The 18,473-nt window shown below is 47.9% G+C and overlaps 1 protein-coding gene across 3 annotated transcripts in view; it reads left to right on the top strand.

Moving 5' to 3' along the window:
- The first annotated feature begins 712 nt into the window (after positions 1 to 712).
- The window catches only part of Usp12 (ubiquitin specific peptidase 12), a 60,148-nt gene continuing 42,387 nt past the window's right edge, over positions 713 to 18,473 (top strand). The window contains exon 1 of one of the 3 annotated variants that reach the window (NM_011669.3): positions 713 to 1,054. In NM_011669.3, coding sequence (NP_035799.1) covers positions 1,007 to 1,054 — 48 coding nt within the window. In that variant the 5' untranslated portion in view covers positions 713 to 1,006. The remainder of the gene's footprint in view (positions 1,055 to 18,473) is intronic. The other 2 variants (XM_006504819.3, XM_030254365.1) reach the window with 2 other exon arrangements.

Genomic DNA, 18,473 nt, shown 5'->3' with positions numbered 1-18,473 from the left:
ACAAATCACAGGCTTTTTAAAGTAGTAATTTATGAAGTTTTATGAATTTTCTGCCGGTAGAAAATAGGAAGCGTTCATCCACTAGCTAACACGGTCTATGTGCTCCTCACACATTGGCTTCGGCTTCTTACTTGGGACATACCACCCTGTTACAAATTCCAAGTTGGTATCCCACTGTTTTTCAGGATTGGCTCCCCTTCCTCTTCTCCCCCACTACTGCTAATTCATAGAGTTAAATCTTGTCTTTTTATCTAATTAGCCTTTTCTTAGGGAATTAGGCCCAGATGATTCACCCCAGAAAAACATCCAAGTGCTTGGGACTCTGGCGGGGTTGCCTTCCAACCCATCCAGTTTCCCAGATATGGTCTCCGTCTTCTGTTTCAACTGACTGTCAGTCGCTCTAAAGGCTGCTTGATGTCACAGACGCCGCAGAGCAAAGGCTCGATCCCCTAAAGACCCGCTCTTGCAAGCTAAGGTAGGTGCTTCACGTCGGCGCTAGGACCCATCTGCAGGAGGAACGCGGCACGGGTCTCGCCCCGCCCCAACGCGCACTGGGTGGAGCCGTCCTCCCCAAGCTCGCCCCCCCCCCGTGGGAGGGCGGGGCACCATGGGCGTGGCACAGCTGCGGTGGGCGTGGCGGCGCCGGAGGCGGGCGGGGCGGAAGGACGCTGCCCGGTCGTCGGGGCGGTAGGGCCTGCGCGGAGCTCTCTCCCCAGCGCGCTGGGCGGGGTGTGCTGTGAGCGGCTTCCCGGGCAGGCGCGGGCCCTGAGGCGGCGGCTGCGCCGTGCGCCGGGGCGGAGCCGGGGGCGGGCGGGCGGCCGGCGGGCGGGGGCTGGGCCGGAGGAAGCCTGAGCGCCCGCGGCGACGACGGCAGCGGCGGCCCAGCAGGCTAGAAGCGTGGGTCGGCGGCGGCTCCGGGTGCGGCCGCGGGCTGCGGAGCGAGCGGGCGGCCCGGCTCCCCGCGTCCCCCGCCCGCCGCGACTGTCTGGAAGATGGCGCCGGGCGGATGGAAATCCTAATGACAGTCTCCAAATTCGCCTCCATCTGTACCATGGTAGGTGCGGCGGCAGCGCGGCCCGGGGGGCCGGTCCCCGCCTTCGAGGCGCCGCCCGCGGGCCTGGTCGTGTGCGGGCGGACCGGGCGCGGGGCCGAGTGGCCGCGGGGAAGGCGTGCTGGACACGGCAGGCGGGGCCGGGACACTGGGGATAGGACCGACCGGGGCTCGGGGTTGGGTCCTGACCACGGGGTCGCAGTTGAGGACGGGGAGCTCTGGGTCTGGGCACCGGGGACTCGGGGACTGTGGCTGGGGACTAGGGCCTGGGGGCTCAGGGACGGGGTTGGGGGTAAGGGCTGCAGACTGGGGTTGGGGACTTGGGGACTCGAGGTGTGGACTGAGGTTGGAGGCTGGAGCCGGGACTTTAAACTGGGGACTGGTACCGGGAAGCGAGGGGATTGTGCCAGGGGAAGGGACGCGGCATTTCCTTGGGGCCCTGCGCGGGGCAGGGCGGGGGTCTGCGGCAGGAAGGAAGGGTCTCGATCCTACTGGAAGACGGAAGTCCTGGCGGAGTTCCTCCTCGGGTTAGGTGGAGCCCCAGGCCCTGGCTCGGGAAGGGGGCGTGTGAAGGTGGAAACTTTTAAGAGTGCTGTTGAAATGTTTTCTTATTTTCAACTCTCTGAAGCGATAGGAACTCTTGCGGCTTCCAACCTGTGTCCGTCCAGATGGCAGCCTTGTCTCTGGGAATCTGTGTTAATCTTGAAAAGCTGCATTCGCTTTCCTGTCATTTGTTTATTTTAATAGAGCAGACACCGCTGTGTGGGGTTGAAGTACACAGATTCCCCCGAAAAAAACGAAACGCGCGCGGGTGGGTTCCAAACGTGTTTTTGTGCATTGCCAGAAGCACCACGGCTTCCCACGTGATAAAGCAAATCCATTACCTCCTTTATGAACTTCGCCGTAGAGATTGTGATTTATGAATCAATGAAAAAAGTTACTCTTTGCAGTGTGGGTCTGGAGTTATTTACCAAAGACCTGCACCTGCTTCATCTCCGTTTTTGTGTTCTGGGTTGTATCTAGGAGATTCTCCAAACCATCTTCCACCTGCAAGTGATCTGTGGTTGTGTGTGAGTGTGTGTGTGTGTGTGTGTAAGGAGTGGAGAATCAGGTAGGAAAAGTGGACTCTGTGCTACTTTCTGTGGAACAGTATTAAAAAAAGGGGTGGAATAAGTGGACTTAAAATCCACAGCATCAAAAAAGTCGGAAGATTATGGAATCACTGAAGGCTCCATTTTCCCACGTGGGTAATTCTTCTTTCCTGGGGTTGAGAAGGGGGCTGTGTTTACAGTTACTGGGATTGGTTGTGCTAATTAGACATGCCACATGGGATAATCGAATCTTTCATAGTGATAATTTTGCCAGATTGCTGAGCTCCGTGTATTTTGGGGTCATGGTTCATTGACAAAGTCGAAGGTTTCAGGAGTGGTGTGATTCCTGTAGTCTGTTCATTCACTCAGTTTAGTCAAGTATCCATCTAGCACCAGCTGACTGGAACTGGGGCTACAGCAGTGATCCAGACAGTTGCCACAGCAGGGCTTTTTATGGCATGCTTCTAGCCCAGGACTTTGGGTGTAGAAAGATCACACTTTCCAGGCAAGTGTAGCTAAGACCTCCTGTCAAAAGAACTGACCCTCCCTAACCAAAGATAATGCCCACTTTCTTGTGTTTACTACTACTTGAGGGAGACAATACTCATGTATGTAATAATGTAGCACAATCAAATAAGAGCAACAAAGGGCGTGGTGGGTTGTGGCACTCTCAAGGCAGAGACAAGCAGATCTCTGAGTTTGAAGCCAGCCTGGTCTACAAAGTGAGTTCCAGGACAGCCAGAGAAACCCTGTTTCCAAACCAAACAAACACCCCCCCCCACTTCCCCCAACCCCCCAAAAAACCTAACATCCACAAAACAACCCCAGAAAAGAGCAGCAGAGGACAGAGCCCTGCCAGGGTTCTCTATCCAGAGAGAGGCTGATGTCCACTCCCAAGCTCACTCTCCTTAGGGCTTCTGCCCGGGTCCGGTAATTGCACATGGTGTGTGTATGCTTTTTGGCAAATGCATAGGCATCCATGCCTGGCCAGAGTGAGACTGTTAGAAAGGTGCTATTAAGATTGGGCGTGTCTGTGTTCTTACTTGAATAAATCCTACTACCCTCCCGGAGTAGGTTCTGAGCATCAGAGTGATTTGCAGTTTTGAGTGTAAGGGAGCTTGCTGTCCATCTTCTGAGAATGAATTGAAAGTGAAAATGAGAAACAGCCTGCTTGTAGGTTCTGTTTTGCTTGGAATGTGAACTGTCCAGCGAGTAACTCTCTTCAGCAGGTCACGTGACCTGAACAACACCCTGCCTTAGACAGTTGCACAGGACTTTTGTGATCTCGGGAGTACTGTGCTGTCTATGGTCCCCCTTACCTTTCAGTAGTTCATGGTGGGGGGGTTGTTTGTTTGCTTGATTTCCACCTTTGCTGCAGTTTTGAAACAGGGTCTTCTGTAGGTCACGCTGAGTTTGAATTTGGTATGTAGTGGTGGCTGGCCTTGAACTCATGATTCTCCTGCCTCTACTTTCCAGTCACTGAGATATCAGGCATGCACCATTACACCAGGTTTAGACTGAGGGGTTTAGTGAAAAACTTACCATTTATTTATGCCATTTGATTGGAGCATTAACATCTTCATACAGTGCAGAGAGGCCTTCATTTACTCACAAGGTGAGTTTGAAGTAGAGGGAGGGAAGGCTGAGTGAAGCTGTGGAACAGTGGAGGGAAGGGGACTCAGAAATGGATGCGTCAGCAGGTCAGAAACAGAGAAACACTTGATGAATTGAAATTTTATTCTGTTAAGTATGGAAGTTTACATAATTTTTTCACTTGTCAAAATAAGGTGCAGAGCAAACCTGCAGTAGCTTTATTGGGTGAAATAGATTACAAATAAGTCTTCAATATTTTGAATTTAGATCTTGATTCAGATCAGGCCTTGATTCAGATCACTGTTCTGCCTTTGTGTGAAAATGAGTGTGATGTGTTTGTCTTGGTGTTGTGGCCTGGCTCAGAGAGTGCCTGTCTTCAGACTGTCGTGAGCGTGCCTCCAGAATCGGTTCCCTACTGGCCACTCTAGTACACCTTCAGCTTGGTGTGCGGCTGCTCCTTACGGGAGATTACTGTTCTCACAGCCTGGTGCAGTGTGGTTCATGAACTGCTGAGTTCTGTACTTAGTAATCAGCGAACAGCAGAGGGTCCTGGTTGGAAATCAGCAGCAGCCCGCAGCTAATCCAGGTGTCCAGGATGTCTTCCGGAGACCAGGGCTGCCCACTGGGAGTTTGTAGCACTGGCTGAAGCTGGCCGCTGTCTCTGGTTGTGGGAGTCCTGGTTGGGAAAGACTTATTGGGAGGGAGATTGGATAGAGCAGAAACAAGGAGGTGAGCGGCTTCTCAGCTTGAGATGGCACTGGCTTGGCTGCTTGCCTGGCAGGAGGTGTGCGTGTGTGTGCGCGAGAGTGAGTGTGGGTGTGAGTGAAGTGAAAGCCACAAGGTAGGTGCTAGGTTGTACTGGACTCTGACGTGGAAACTATAAAGCACTTATTGCAGCCATCTCAGGTAAAGCTGGTTCCCTTGCCTTTTCTTGCTGCTGGGCTAGTATGCGTGTGTGGGCATGCAGCTTAGCATCATTCCAGAAAGGAGGGGGACAGCCCTAAAACTTAGGCTTTATCTGAAGGAACATGGAGAAATGAGCAGGTCACTGCCTTGCCTTCCTTTCCTCTGTGTCCCTCCTGCTCTCCACCCCCTTACTCCTTTCTGTGTTTGGAGAACTCCTGAATCTCCTGCTTCCACTTGTCAATCGAGCGATGAAATTAAAGGTAGGCTCCTCCATTCTTGGAGTGCTTCCTTTCTGCAGTCATCAGGATTGATAGTTTGACTTTTATGTCTCTGGTGAGAAACTGTTTCCCATAAAACATGTAGTGAGAAATGCCAGAAGGACGTTTAGGGACATTTAAGAAACTCTTAGATGTTCTGTCCTGATCCAAATCAAAATTCATTTATGTGGAGGCAGAGGAGAGAACTTGGGAGCCATAGTCCTTAGGTTTTTTTTGTTTTTTCTTTCTTTCTTTCTTTCTTTCTTTTTTTTTTTTTTTGCAATGTGTCTTCATTAGCTTGCTTTCTAATGAAGCCTGATGTTTGATTTTGGAATTAATTTTGGGTGATTGTTCATTCACAAACCCTTGAAGCTTGTCCAGTTTGTCACAGCTGTCCCTAGTTCAGTTATGGGATCATGGACTGGAGACCCAAGAAGCTGAGCTTTGGGCTGTGTATTCTATAAGCCTGTTTTCTGCCCCGCTCCCCAAGCCTGACTGTAGGCGACAGTTCAGTCGTCCCAGCAGTCACTATCACGATTGTTTCAAAAGTTGACCAATAAGCACGGAGAGTTGAATGTTTTAAGATAATTTGGCAAGATGACTGGGTCACAGGGGTGGGTAATTAGGTGGCCAGCAGGTTACGTGTTTATGGGATCAGAGCAATGGTTCTCTCCTGATGCGAGACCTTTAATATAGTTCCTCATGCTGGGGTGATTCCCACCCATAAAGGTATTTTATTGCTGCATCATAACTGTAATTTTGATACTGTTATGAATCGTAATGTAAATATCTGATATGCAGGCAATCCATTATACAAAGTCAGAGGGGGTTGCGACCCGTACTTTGACAACCCTGCTGTATTAGAGGGTAAAGTGATAGATATAGTTACTAAGCATGAAATTATGTCTAAGACACTTGCACCAGTAAAGGTGCTTTGCTGAACCTGGAGTAAAACAGCTCACTGGGGTCCGAAAGGGGGCCTTGCTTCATGCCATGTGGCCTTTCTGGTGTCTTCTTCCACCTCTCGATAATCTTACTCTAGGAGATCCCGAGTTGGTTAATGACCACCCAGTCCTGATCCACTTGGTTAGTTTCTGACACTGAATCTGCACTTCAGCCGCTCTCACGCAAGGCTTTTCTTTTCTTTTTTTTTTAGTTCTATGCCTTTGACCAAGCCACTGCAGAGGAGGTTGTTTCCTGCTGCCTGACCACATTCCCTTCTTCTTGCCTGTAAAGTGATGTTAATTCCTCTAACACAGCGTACCGTAGTCTCAGGAAAGACTGGCCATGTGTGCATTTCTTATCCTTCCAGAAACCCTTGAGCTTTAACCACACTGGGGGGTGCGGACGTCTCTCTTTTAGTAGTCACTTGCAGAAACTCAATAGGCTGTTTTACTATGTATTTTATTCTGCATCATGCTATAATAAAAGAGGTACATTGGAGCCCAGATTTTGACATTTAGATGTATGTGTGGGGAATAGTTTTCTTATAATTCTGAACTGTTTTTGTCATCTGTGAATACAAGGATTGAGTCAGACATTTCTTTTAATTAAGAAAATGATCATCTGTGTGTCCATGATATGCATGTAAGTGTATGTGCCATGGTGAGCATGTCCCCTCATATGTAGGTGGGTTCTGGGGATTGGACTTGGGTTGTCAGACTGGATGACAGGCACCTTTACATACAGAGGGCCGGCCATCTTGCTGGCCCAAGTTAGACAGCTTTTGGTGAGCATTGCACGGTTTCCTTTAGATGTGAAGTTGAGGTCTCGTCCCTTGAGAAGTTGTAACCGATGTGATCATGCTGTCTGTGCTCACATTGGCAGCTCACAGTCTTGTTTGATTTTCCTAGCTTCTTTTTAGTGTTAGAGAATTTATGCAGAATGACAGCCCACAGTGAATACACATATCCTCCCCTCAAGTCTTCACTGAGGATTAGTGATCGCAGTACTTTATTACCATCAGGCTGATCCAAAGGGCTGTTTACTAACCCCAGCTTCTGCACCTCGTCTGTGGGAGGCACACACTCCACACTAAGCTGCACCCTTGACACTTTGTTTGTTCTGGTTTGGGCCTTTGAGATAGGGTCTGGTGTATAGCCCCGGAGATGCTTCTAGCCTGATCAGTGCGTTTCAGCCCCTGAGAACTGGATGTGCAGGGTCCCAGCTCTGCACCCCCACACCTGGCTTTCTCAATTTGGACACCGTTTTCACCTGTACTTTTGGAAAGAAAAGCATGCACTTGGACTGGTTCTCTTATTTAAGGGTCCACATTCATTCCCTAACTGTGAACTGTGTCTTTAGACAATGACAACCTGCCACTCGCTCGCTTGCTCGCTCCCTCGGAGGGGTGCCCTGCTCCCGCTGCTTCCCCTGGCTCCTGCCGGGTTTAAGGTGTGTGTGTTGCCCTGGTGAATCTCATAGCCCAGCAAACACTTGCTGGAGTCTAAACTTACCAATTCATCCATCATTAGTTATTAGCAGCAGCTGCCTCTGAGGACACTCACTTACATTTAAATCAAATGATGACATTAAAGCTAAGAATGAAATTGATCATCTTCTTCTGGTTTGAATAGTTTGGGAATTACTTTGTTTCGTCTGGGAACAGCAGTGACTGACTGGGCACCCCGGTCTATCTTAGAGGTTCAGACAGCTTGAGAGCACTGTGTGAGGAGACAGAGTGATGTTTGTTTGTTTGTTTATTTATTTATTACCAGGTTGAGGGTTGAACGCAGTGATCGTACATGCTAAGCACATGCTAACCCTATACTCTGTCACCCCAGCATCCAGCCTAAATATTTTAAATACAATGGAACACCATCCTTGAATCAGAGCAGGCATGTCTGTTTCAGCCAGCCTTAGCCTTCCTCCAGCATGTTGTTCTCCAGCTAGAAGCTCAGGCTGTGTCTCACACTCAGCTGCCTGGTTGCCCATCCTCTCTAGAGCCCTGTTTTGTTGCTTTGGGATACACCTATTAGTAGATACTTTGTCTCTTGGGTTGAAGATTACTTAAATACCTATATGTTACCTTGAGGTGTTGGAAAAAAACATAATTAAGTCCTAGATGTCAATGTAGGCCACTCATTTGAATACTCAGAATCAATGTTGTGGGGGAATTCTTGAAAGATCTGAGTGTTTAACATGCAAACAATTCATATAGATGATTGTGTAATGTGCACAGAGTTTGAATAGAAGGAGGCAGGAATGGTGTAAAGATTTTGTTTTGGAAGAAAACAATAAAAACTGGAGTGGGTGTGGTTTTGTGGGCCTGTAAGCACCTGGGAGGCTGAGGCAGGAGGATCACCAGCTTTAGCAGCAGGCCAGCTTGAGCCCTGTATTGAGACCCTGTCTTAGGGGAAAACTGAAAGCCCAGATTGCTGACGGTACAGTGTGATGTGCGCTGGCTGGCTGAGGTGCTAAACAGTCTCTAAAAACATTTCTAGTAAGGTATTTTAGCTTGGTTACTTTGCTGATACAGGGAAAGAGTTAACTTTTTTTGTTTGTTTGTTTGTTTTGAGACAGGGTCTCTCTTTGTACCCCTGGCTGCTCTGCCCTTAAACTCACAGAGATCCTCCTGCCTCTGCCTCCTGAGTGCTGGGATCAAAGGCGTCGGCCACTATGCCGGGGCACAGGCAAATCAAATGGCCTTGGTTTGGAGATTACCCTGGATTATCCAAATGGGCCTCCCCCCAACCCCCAAGTGTCAATGACTGATAGGAAACTAGTATCTGAGGGATGTAAGAGTGACCAGACACTGCGACCTAAAGACACAGAAGCTGAGGTCAGGGAACATGGGAAACCTCTAAGGTAGAAAAGGCAAAACAAAACAAAAAAACAAAAAACAAAACAAAAAAATTGAGCTCCCCAGACCCTCCAAAAGAATAATCTCTTTAACACCCATTTCAAAGTTCTGGCGTCCAGAGTGCACAGTAAGAAACGGGTTGCTTTTTTTTGTAGGTTTTCCTGCATCCCTGGCTGGCTGGAATGTGGCAGCTGAGGATGACCTTTGCACTTCTTTTTTTTAATTAAAAAAAGTTTATATATTTGTATGCATGAACACATGTCACGGTGCATGTGTGTAGGTCAGGGGACAACCTTTCAGACTTGGTTCTTCTGTGTTTGGGGGATCGAGGTAAGGTGGTTGAGGCTCTGCAGCAAGTGTCTTAACTCACTGAGCCATCTTGCTGGCATTTTTCTGAGCTCTGATCCTATTGCGTCTTCCTCTTGAGTGCTACAGCTACAGGCTAGGAGTCTGTGCTGGGTTTCTGTTGGGGATTGAACCCAGGGCGTTGCGAGTGCAAGGCAAGCACTTTTTACTAATGGAGCTTCGTCTCCAGCCCAAGAGCTGTTAACTTCTGACGTCTGCAAAGTCCAAATGCTAATAACTTCAGACCTTTTTTAAAAAAAGTCTGAAGTTGTAGAAGTTGGGTTAATATGTACAGTGTTGGTCCTCTGGGCTCTCTCAAGGGTATCTGAAAAGAGAACTTAAATAACTCAAGTTAGAAGTGCCTGTGTGGGTCAGGTAGGCCATAAAGGAAGTCCTGGGGCCTGGTAAAGTGACGTCTTTTTAGGAGTAGAAAGCGTTTACAGCCGACACTTGGCAGGACGGACAGTCTTCTGCTCTGTGGGTGAGTGTCTGTGTCTGAGTCTGTCCCTTAGGACTTTGAAGAAATTTTCTTTTTTTTCCTAGACTTTTAAATTAGTAAGGTATTTATTTTAAGTGTGTGAGTGTTTATCTGTGAACCACATGCTTGCAGTACCCCCGCGGGCTAGAAGAGGGCATCAGACACCCCCTCCTCCCAAACTAGAGTTACAAATGGTTGTGAGCTGCCATATGGGTGCCAGAAATGGCACCAGGTCCCCTAAAAGGGCAGCAAGTGCTTTGAACTGTTGAGCCGTCTCTCCAGCCCATGCTTTGCTTCTGGAGCCTTTGCTGATATTGCAAGGATTTGTTGTTGCTTTTTTGCTTTATGAAGATTGGCACCATCCCTGAGCAAAGATCCGGTATAAGTTTGTGACGTGCTTCATATCTTTATGGTATGAAATAGTTTTTAAAAAGTCAAACACTTCCAACATAATCAGGTGTGTGAATGAACACAGAGGCTCCAGTGCAGATTCAGTGAACTACTAGACCATCAGAGTATGTCCAGTACATGGTCCTTCCTTCCTCTTCCTCTTCCTCTTCCTCTTCCTCTTCCTCTTCCTCTTCCTCCTTTCTTTTTTTCTCTTTTTCTTTTTGAGCAAGGTTTCTCCACATAGTCTTAGCTCTCCTAGAACTCACTGTGTAGACCAGGCTGTCCTCATCAGAGAGATCCCCCTGCCTCTGTCTCTCGAGTGCTAGGATTAAAGGGGTGCACCACCACATCCAGCACGTTTCTGTTTTTTAAAGCAAACATTTTGAGGTTATAAATTTATTAAACCTATTTGTTTAAAAAGTTTACTTCAGATTCTTAAATATGTAATTCAGAAAGATGAGCTGAGTAGTTTTTATATTAGAGTGCATTTGTTTCTATATGTAATGTTTACAACAAACCAAAACATTTGTGTATACATTAATTTCCAGTGGCTCCTATAAACAGCACAGTTCTAGCCACATCTGTATGCTCACAGCAACCCGTTTCTTACTGTGCACTCTGGACGCCAGAACTTTGAAATGGGTGTTAAAGAGATTATTCTTTTGGAGGGTCTGGGGAGCTCAATTTTTTGTTTTGTTTTGTTTTGCCTTTTCTACCTTAGAGGTTTCTCATGTTCCCTGACCTCAGCTTCTGTGTCTTTAGGTCGCAGTGTCTGGTCACTCTTACATCCCTCAGATACTAGTTTCCTGTCAGTCATTGACACTTGGGGGTTGGGGGGAGGCCCATTTGGATAATCCAGGGTAATCTCCAAACCAAGGCCATTTGATTTTAGCAACTTTAAGCCCTTATGCAACCTTAATTTCCCCTTGCCCTGTAGCATGGTATTTACATACTCTGGGGATTAGAGTGTGACACGGGTTGGGGGTGGGCTTTTCTTTCCTGCTACCGTAGTGTGTTCTGAGGACTGTAGCACGGGCTCATGTAGGATGGGCGGAGTGTTTGAGCTCTTTTACAAGTATTACAAATGAGGTTCCTTGAGTCCTGATACCATGCTTAGTCTCAGCAGAACAGTCTCTCCTGAGGGAGGCGGCTTCCAGAATCTGTAAGCAAATGCAAACTCTGGATCTTGAGGGGTCATGAGGTGGATGGAGTGGGTCGTACGTATACAGCGGGGTCTGGCTGCAGTTTTCACTTTGAAATCTCATGAGGGGCGGTGGCAGCTGGAGACACAGCTGTGCCTCTTCAGACCGTTCTCCCCCATTCTGTCCAGTTGCTCTGCTCAGGTGAAGCTGGGATTCCCAGCACAGTCTCTCTGTGTAGCTTGCCCTGGCTGTCCTGGAACTCCCTCCTTCTGTAGACCAGGCTGGCCCCAAACTCAAAGATCCACCTGCCTCTGCTTACCAAGTGCTGGGATTAAAGGCGTGCGCCACCACTACTGTTATTTTCTAAATTAAAGATTTTGTTTTTATATACGTGTGTCTGTTTTAATGTGTGCAGGTGCCCACAGACGCCAGAAGAGAGAATTTAGTTCCCTGGAGCCCCTCTGGGTGACGAAGCACCGAGGCTTCGCTCCTCCGGAAGCTGGGGCTGTTGGTTTACACTGATTAAAGAACTTTAGAACAAATCACCGTCAAGAGAGAGCTAGAATGTACTAAGGAAACGCTTTGATACAGACTGAATCCATGTTAAGGGAGGAGAGCCACATTGAAATGTCTTAGCCACAACTATACATAGTTTGTGGCTTTTGATGGTGCATTACACAAAGGATTTAAAACATTAAAAATGTTTTCATAGGGGCTGGAGAGATGGCTCTCGTTGAGAGCACTGGCTGCTCTTTCAAGAGGCCTGGGTTCGGTCCCCAGCACCTCCATAACGTCCCAGAGCCCCAGTTCTGTGGCATCCAGTGATTTTTTTTTTCCCTCCAAGGGCACTAGGTTCACACACGGTACACACACATACACGCCACAAAACACTCATACTTATAAAATAAAGTAAAAGTAAATCTAAAACAGTGTTTTGAACTGTTTTACTTGTTGCTTTGAGACAGGGTTTCTCTGTGTAGCCCAGGCTGGCCTGGAACGCCTCCCTAGTGCCAGGTTAAAGGCATGCAGCAGCACTGTCTGGTGACTGGGACTGTAAGGTGGCTGGAGGGCCATCTTGAAGGCTACCGTCCAAGAGTGCAGGTGAGCCAGTGAGACAGAAGAGGGCAGGCCGGTCCAGGGAGAGCTTCCGGACGTGCTCTACATGGACGGACGGCAGGCGTTCGACTGCAGGCATGCTTCTAAAGGTTGAGATATTTTCAGCCAGCAGGAGTAAGGGGCTCCTCATGTCTCTCTAATTTTACAACGGACTGTTAGGATTAGATTTGGAATCTCAGTAAAGCTACTGGCTAGGATGAGGCAAAAATAGGGACGGTTAGCAACTTAATTTTTCTCATTTTCCTCATAAGTCTAGAAGAAATTCAGCAGAATATGAGAGGACAAGGGGAAAAACATACTGAGGGGGCGAGAGGAAAACCACCAGATGTGTGTGTGTGTGTGAGCCGGATAAGGCCGAGAGTGCTTCATGTTCACTAGGTACATGTGGCCGGCCACACTTCGAGGCGAGCCTCGGCTCTCACCACAGTGTTGACCGGTGGGTGCTCCCCAAGAGTGAGTTTGTGGGGGGCCAGCTTGTGGGTGATGGAAAGCTTCTCATGTTGGAAGCAAGGGGGCTACTCTTGTCAACCCCATTTTCGAGTCTAGAGTTCATGGAACTTTCAGTCACTTCTAGGGTCTATATAACTGAGGAGCTGCACCGTGTGGACACAGCTAAGTTTATATTGAAGAGTAAAACCGTATTTGAGTTTGGACACAGTAAGCCTTACATACATTGGCTGTAGCGCCTCATTGGACGGTCGGTGTATTGATCCTAGCTAGCCCTTCTGCCTTCCTCGTACTGCACTCTCCCACAGTGTTACATCTCCTACACGCATCTGGGACGGGCGTCTTTATTAGTTCTTTTTAAAGGCAGGGTCTTGTGTGTAACCTATGCTGGCCGAGAAGTCTATGTGCTGCTGAGGATGGCCTTGGACTCCTGATTCTTATGTCTGCCACCCAACCCCCAAATCCAGCCTTCTTCCTACTGTTTTATTTTGAGCAAGGTCTGAGTTGGCAAAGCTGGCCTTGAATTTACCACTCTCCTGCCTCAACCTATACTAGTCAGGATTACAAGCCTTACAAGTCTGTGTCACCAGGCCCAGCTCTTAAAACATTCAGATACAGTTGAGTGGTTTAGCATATTCACGTCAGTTGTCGGGCATTTCTCCATCTCAGAAGGTATTCCTCCCCTTCAGCAGCCATCTGCACCTCCTTTCCCACTCTCCTCCCTTCCAGACAGCTACCATTTGCATATTATCTGTGCCTATTGTGACGGACTCTCTGCCCTTGGTATCATTTTCAGGGTCCCTCTGTGCTACAAGATGTACCCGTATTCTGTCACCTTTAATGGATTTGTTTTCTACTGTACTTACGTCACATGTTTTATCTGTGTGTTCATTGATGGCTTTGAGTTGTTTGTGCCTTTGTAAAGGTGAGAACTGACTCTGCTCTGTCCTTTACACGTGTGTGGTGTAGTTCACACTTTCCCACCACACACGCATGCGCACACACGCACAGCCTATTTTCCATTGGATGGCCTTAGCACCCTTGCTGAAAGCAAACAGAAATGGAGGAATATGCGGGTTTATAGCTGGGATCTTGGCTTCTGTGTTGTTCCGTGTTTTTGAAACAGTGTCAAGGCTGTCTTCAAACTTAAGTAGAGGATGACGTCACAGATGCCGGGTGACAGGCCAGTGCCTCCACTGCAGCTGAAACCTCAGCTCTGGTTCCTTGACTTGCTCACGTGGCTTTCCTCTAGTGTTACTGCTTTGATTATGGGTGCTTTGAAATCAGGAAGTGGGGGTTCTCAGACTTTGTTCTTCTCATGATCACAGTTGACTCTTCTGGGTCTCGTGTTAATTCTGCATGGGTTTTAGAAGCAGCTTATCAATGTCTAAACAATTGGCTGGAGTTCTGATAAGGGCTTGCATTGATTGTGGAGTGTTGCTATCAGATTTCTGATAGAGTGTGGGTGCGTGTTTTTTTTTTTTTTTTTCTTTTCCCCTCAATATCCTTAACTTTTTTCAGTAATTTTAAAAGAGTTTGGAGAGTATAAATCACCCTTTTCCCCTATGATCCTGGTGTATTTGGGTGGTTTTGACGAAATTGTGGTCTTATTAAAGATTGTTGAGTGCAAAAGATGTAGAAATAAGCAGTCTTATGTCTTATGCTCAGCTCCTCAGAGCCCGTTTGTTCCAGCAACTCTTGTATTGGCTTAAGACTCGTGGTATGAGACCGGGCTGTGGGTACAGACAGGCCAATTCTTCCTTTCACAGTGAAGTTTTTTTTAAGGATTTATTTATTTATTTATTTTATGTATGTGAGTACACTGTAGCTGTCTTCAAACGCACCAGAAGAGGGGATCAGATCCCATTACAGATGGTTGTGAGCTACCATGTGGTTGCTGGGAATTGAACCCAGGGCCTCTGAAAGAGTAGTGAGTGCTCTTTAACTGCTGAGCCATCTCTGCAGCTCTGCTGTTGAGTTTTTATGGGTGTTTCTTGTGTTTGTGTGTGTGTGTGTATGTTTGTCTAGGCCACAGATCTCTTCAAGTGTCGTGTGTGTGTGTGTGTGTGTGTGTGTTTGTCTAGGCCACAGATCTCTTCAAGTGTCTATCAAGAGCCAGCCTAGCATGATTGGCAAGCCCCAAGTCAGTGAGAGACCTTGCCTCAGAAATCAAGGTGGATGGCCCAAGAATCTGCTAGTTTTGCCTCTCGGGTGGGTGCTGCAATTGCAGACATGTTACCATTCTTAGCCTTTTCATTTGGGTTCTGGGGATCACAGTCATGTCTCTGTGCACATGGCAAACACTTTGGCAAACAGGTGAGCACTCTCCGAATTACCAGGTTGAGAACGTCTTCTGGATTCTGTTCTGGTGGGTTTGTGTGTTTTCCTTGGTTGTGAAAAGGTGTCACTTGTCTACTGAAATGAGCACGCAATTTTACTTAAATTCAGTTAGCATGCTCTATTATAGGAATTAGTTTTAGGCGGTCAGACTGCCCTTGCATTCTTGGGATAACTCTGGTGGGCCACTGGTGCATGGCTCTTCTGGACTGCTGATGGGTTCCATTTGCTAGTGCATTGTTGGAGATTGGTTGTGTGAACTTTGAAAACTGCTTTCTCCTTTTCTTCTTTGTCTGTGTAGCTGAGGCTGGTCTGGAACTCTGAGTCTTAGTCCTGCCTCAGCCTCCCCAGTAGCTAGACAACAAGCCTGCAGTTGTGCCTGGTGCAGGATCTGTTTTCTTGTGTGTGTGAATGTGGTGTGTGAGTGCGTGCGTACAGTGTGTGCTGGGTGGAGACCTCTTCTGTCACTCCACCTCACTTTGCTGAGTTGCAGCCTCTTGATGAACTTGGAACTCACTGATTTTCTGCTGGGCTGGCTGGCTGCCCAGCCACACCCTGTCAGCCTTCCCCAGGGCTGGGGTTCCAGGTTTGCTTATGGCCTTGAGTGGCTTTTATGTGGGTGCTAGAGGTCCGTACTCTGGGACTCATGCTTACACAGCAAGTCCACCTAACCAGTGAGTCATCTCCCCAGCCTGGGATTTTTATTTGATTTAGTCTGATAACCTCCACCTTTAGTTTAATGGTGTGACCAACCGGTTCACGTCTAGTGCTACCTGTATCTCTGTCCTCCCTGCACCATTGTGTATTGTGAGTGTGGAGGTTGATCTTGGGTGTCAGCGTGGCAGGATTTATGAGACAAACCTCTGGGCTTCTCTGAGAGGATTTCCTGAAAGGCTTATCTAAGGTGGGCCACCTAGCCTGAGTGTGGGTGGGGGACCCTTCCAGACCTGATGTGAGCATCGACATCCATCTTTGCTTCTTGAGTGGATCTCAGGTAGAAAGCTAGCTCTCTTTCTGATAGTTTGGTTTTGGAACAGTCTTGCTCTGCAGATAGGGTGGCCTCAAACTCAGAGCTTTCCTGCCTTAGCCTCCCAAGTGTTTGTATTGCTGCTGTGTAGCACCACACTCAACTTTCTACTCGTTTTCAGTTACTGTTATAGATGTGTTTTATTTTCTGTGTCTGAGTGTTTTGTCTGTATGTTAGTGTACCACGTGTATGCAGTGCTGGAGGACGCTAGAAGAGGGTGTTGTAGTAGAGAGAGAGAGAGAGAGAAAGAGAGAGAGAGCGCGCATTGTGAGCTGCCACGTGGGTTCATGACCCAGACTGGATTCCTCTGAGGGGTCAGAGGTGCTCTTAACCATTGAGCTATCTCTCTAGCACCCCATAACTCTTAAAATCAAGTACTTTTTGCTGTTAACTTTTTTCCCTCATTCTGTAGTTTTGTAACGCACTTTTTTTTGGACAGGGTTTCTCTGTATAGCCCTGGCTGTCCTGGAACTCACTCTGTAGAGCAGGCTGGCCTCGAACTCAGAAATCCACCTGCCTCTGCCTCCCAAGTGCTGGGATTAAAGGCGTGCGCCACCATTGCCTGGCTGTAACACATTTTTTTATTGCTTCTTTATTATAGTAAAAATTTAGTGTTATAAAAATATTGTTCCAGGACAGCCAAGGCTACACAGAGAAATCCTGTCTCGAAAACAAAAAAACAAAAAAAAAAACAAAAAAAAAGGTTAGAAAGGACTTTGGGGCAGCTAGTCTTTTGTGACAAATATGTCTTGCTGTGAAACTAAGTCTGAGCTCGTGTTTCCCAGCGATGAGTAGGTTCTAAGTGAATGCAGCCTAGTAACGTAGAGTAAGTTCTGTGGGAGCTAGTGGTTGACTTTCCTTCTGAAAAGTTACCCACATGGAACAACAAACTTCGGAAGAAGATGGCCTTATAGGAGGCCATCGGTGAACTAATTCATTCCCACAGAGTCTCTTCTTGGAGCTTAGTTTTCTCTGCAGAGAGTGTTTACATTCAGTTCCTTGGTCAGGTATTGCTTCATCTGTATTGTAGCTTTAGTTTGATGGAAAGAGTTCTAACCTCTGTTAGAAGCAAGACAGTGCATCTTGAGACAGTGCATCTTGGATTTGCCTGCTGTCCACCAAGGGGGAAAACTCCCTGGGAAGTATCAGAGCTTTGACAGTTGCTTGGGGAGATTGGCCATTCGGAGGGAAGTGCAAGATCTGTTAACTGCAATCATTGTGAGTCTCATCGGTCTGCAGAGAATGAGGTATGAAGCCCGTGTAGATAGAGCAGATTTTTAGAAAACAAGACAGGCGCTCCTGAAGCAGAAGCGGGGCCACAGAGGTTGAGGTGCAGGCAGCCGGGGATGTCGGGGCTACGTGGCTTTTTAAGTGGCTGCAGGGCAAGTGAGCAGCAGTGGGGACTCAAGCGGGAGCGATCTCCTGGTGCACAAGATGATGGGGGCATCCAGAGCCAGCTCCACCATAAGCTACTGCAGCTAAGGTCATCAAGTGAGGGGCCTCGACCTACTGCTCCAGCTTGTCCAGACTGCGGGCATTGCCAGACAGTCCAGGGCCCCAGATGTCTCAGTACACCCACCCTGCTTCATGATGATATAACTCATGAGTGCGTGCGTGCGTGCGTGCGTGTGTGCATGTGCACTGAACATGCAGAGGACATCCTCAGCTGGAATTTAGTCAGGCACTATGCACTTGCTTTTTTGGGAGGGATCTTGGGGCAGGGCCTTTCAGTGACCTGGAGCTCAACAAGTAGTGGGCCGCCTGTGTCTATCTCCCAATGCTGGCATTATAGCACACTCCACCACACCGTGTTTTTCTTCTATTTAGCTTCCTCTTCATTTTGAGGCAGAATTTCTGTAGTCCTGGCTGTCCTGAAGCTTGCTATGTAGACCAGGCTGGCCTCAGATACACAGATCTGCCTGCCATGTCCCCTGTCCTCCCAGTGCTGGGTTAAAGGTGTGTACCACTGTGCCAGACTTTTCTTTTCTTTTCACATGTGGTTTCTGTGAATTGAACTCAGCTCCAAATAGATTGTTTGGTAACCACTAAACTGACTGAGCTGTCTCCACAGCCCATATCTCCACTTCTTACCCAAAAAGAGTAGTGGGGTTTACTTACTAACACCGTCTAATGTGGAGTCCATGTTTCAGTAGCTCAGGTTTTACCAGCACGCCTTGTGTGGTCTTTTGTTCTTTGGAGTCATGGTCCAGCAGTGACTCGAGCTGTTGATTTCGTTGCTGTGTCTCCATTAACCTAGTACAGCCTCCTCTTTCCTCCATGGCTGCTGAGCAGGCAGGCCGTTGTCACACCAGTGAGGGCTTGCAGGGTTTGTTTGAATGTTTCCTGTGGTCTTTAAATGTGCTCCTTTGCCCTTTGATTTACTGTAAAGTGGAAGTAGGTGCAAAGGCTCGGGGTATTCTGGGAAGAATGCTCGGTGACTCACCGTGGGACAGAGTTGGGAGAACTACCACTGCGTCCAGATGGAGACCGC

The sequence above is a fragment of the Mus musculus genome, chromosome 5 (assembly GCF_000001635.26).
Source record: "Mus musculus strain C57BL/6J chromosome 5, GRCm38.p6 C57BL/6J".
In the NCBI taxonomy this organism is placed as follows: domain Eukaryota; kingdom Metazoa; phylum Chordata; class Mammalia; order Rodentia; family Muridae; genus Mus; species Mus musculus.
This window is presented reverse-complemented; position numbering and strand designations above follow the sequence as displayed.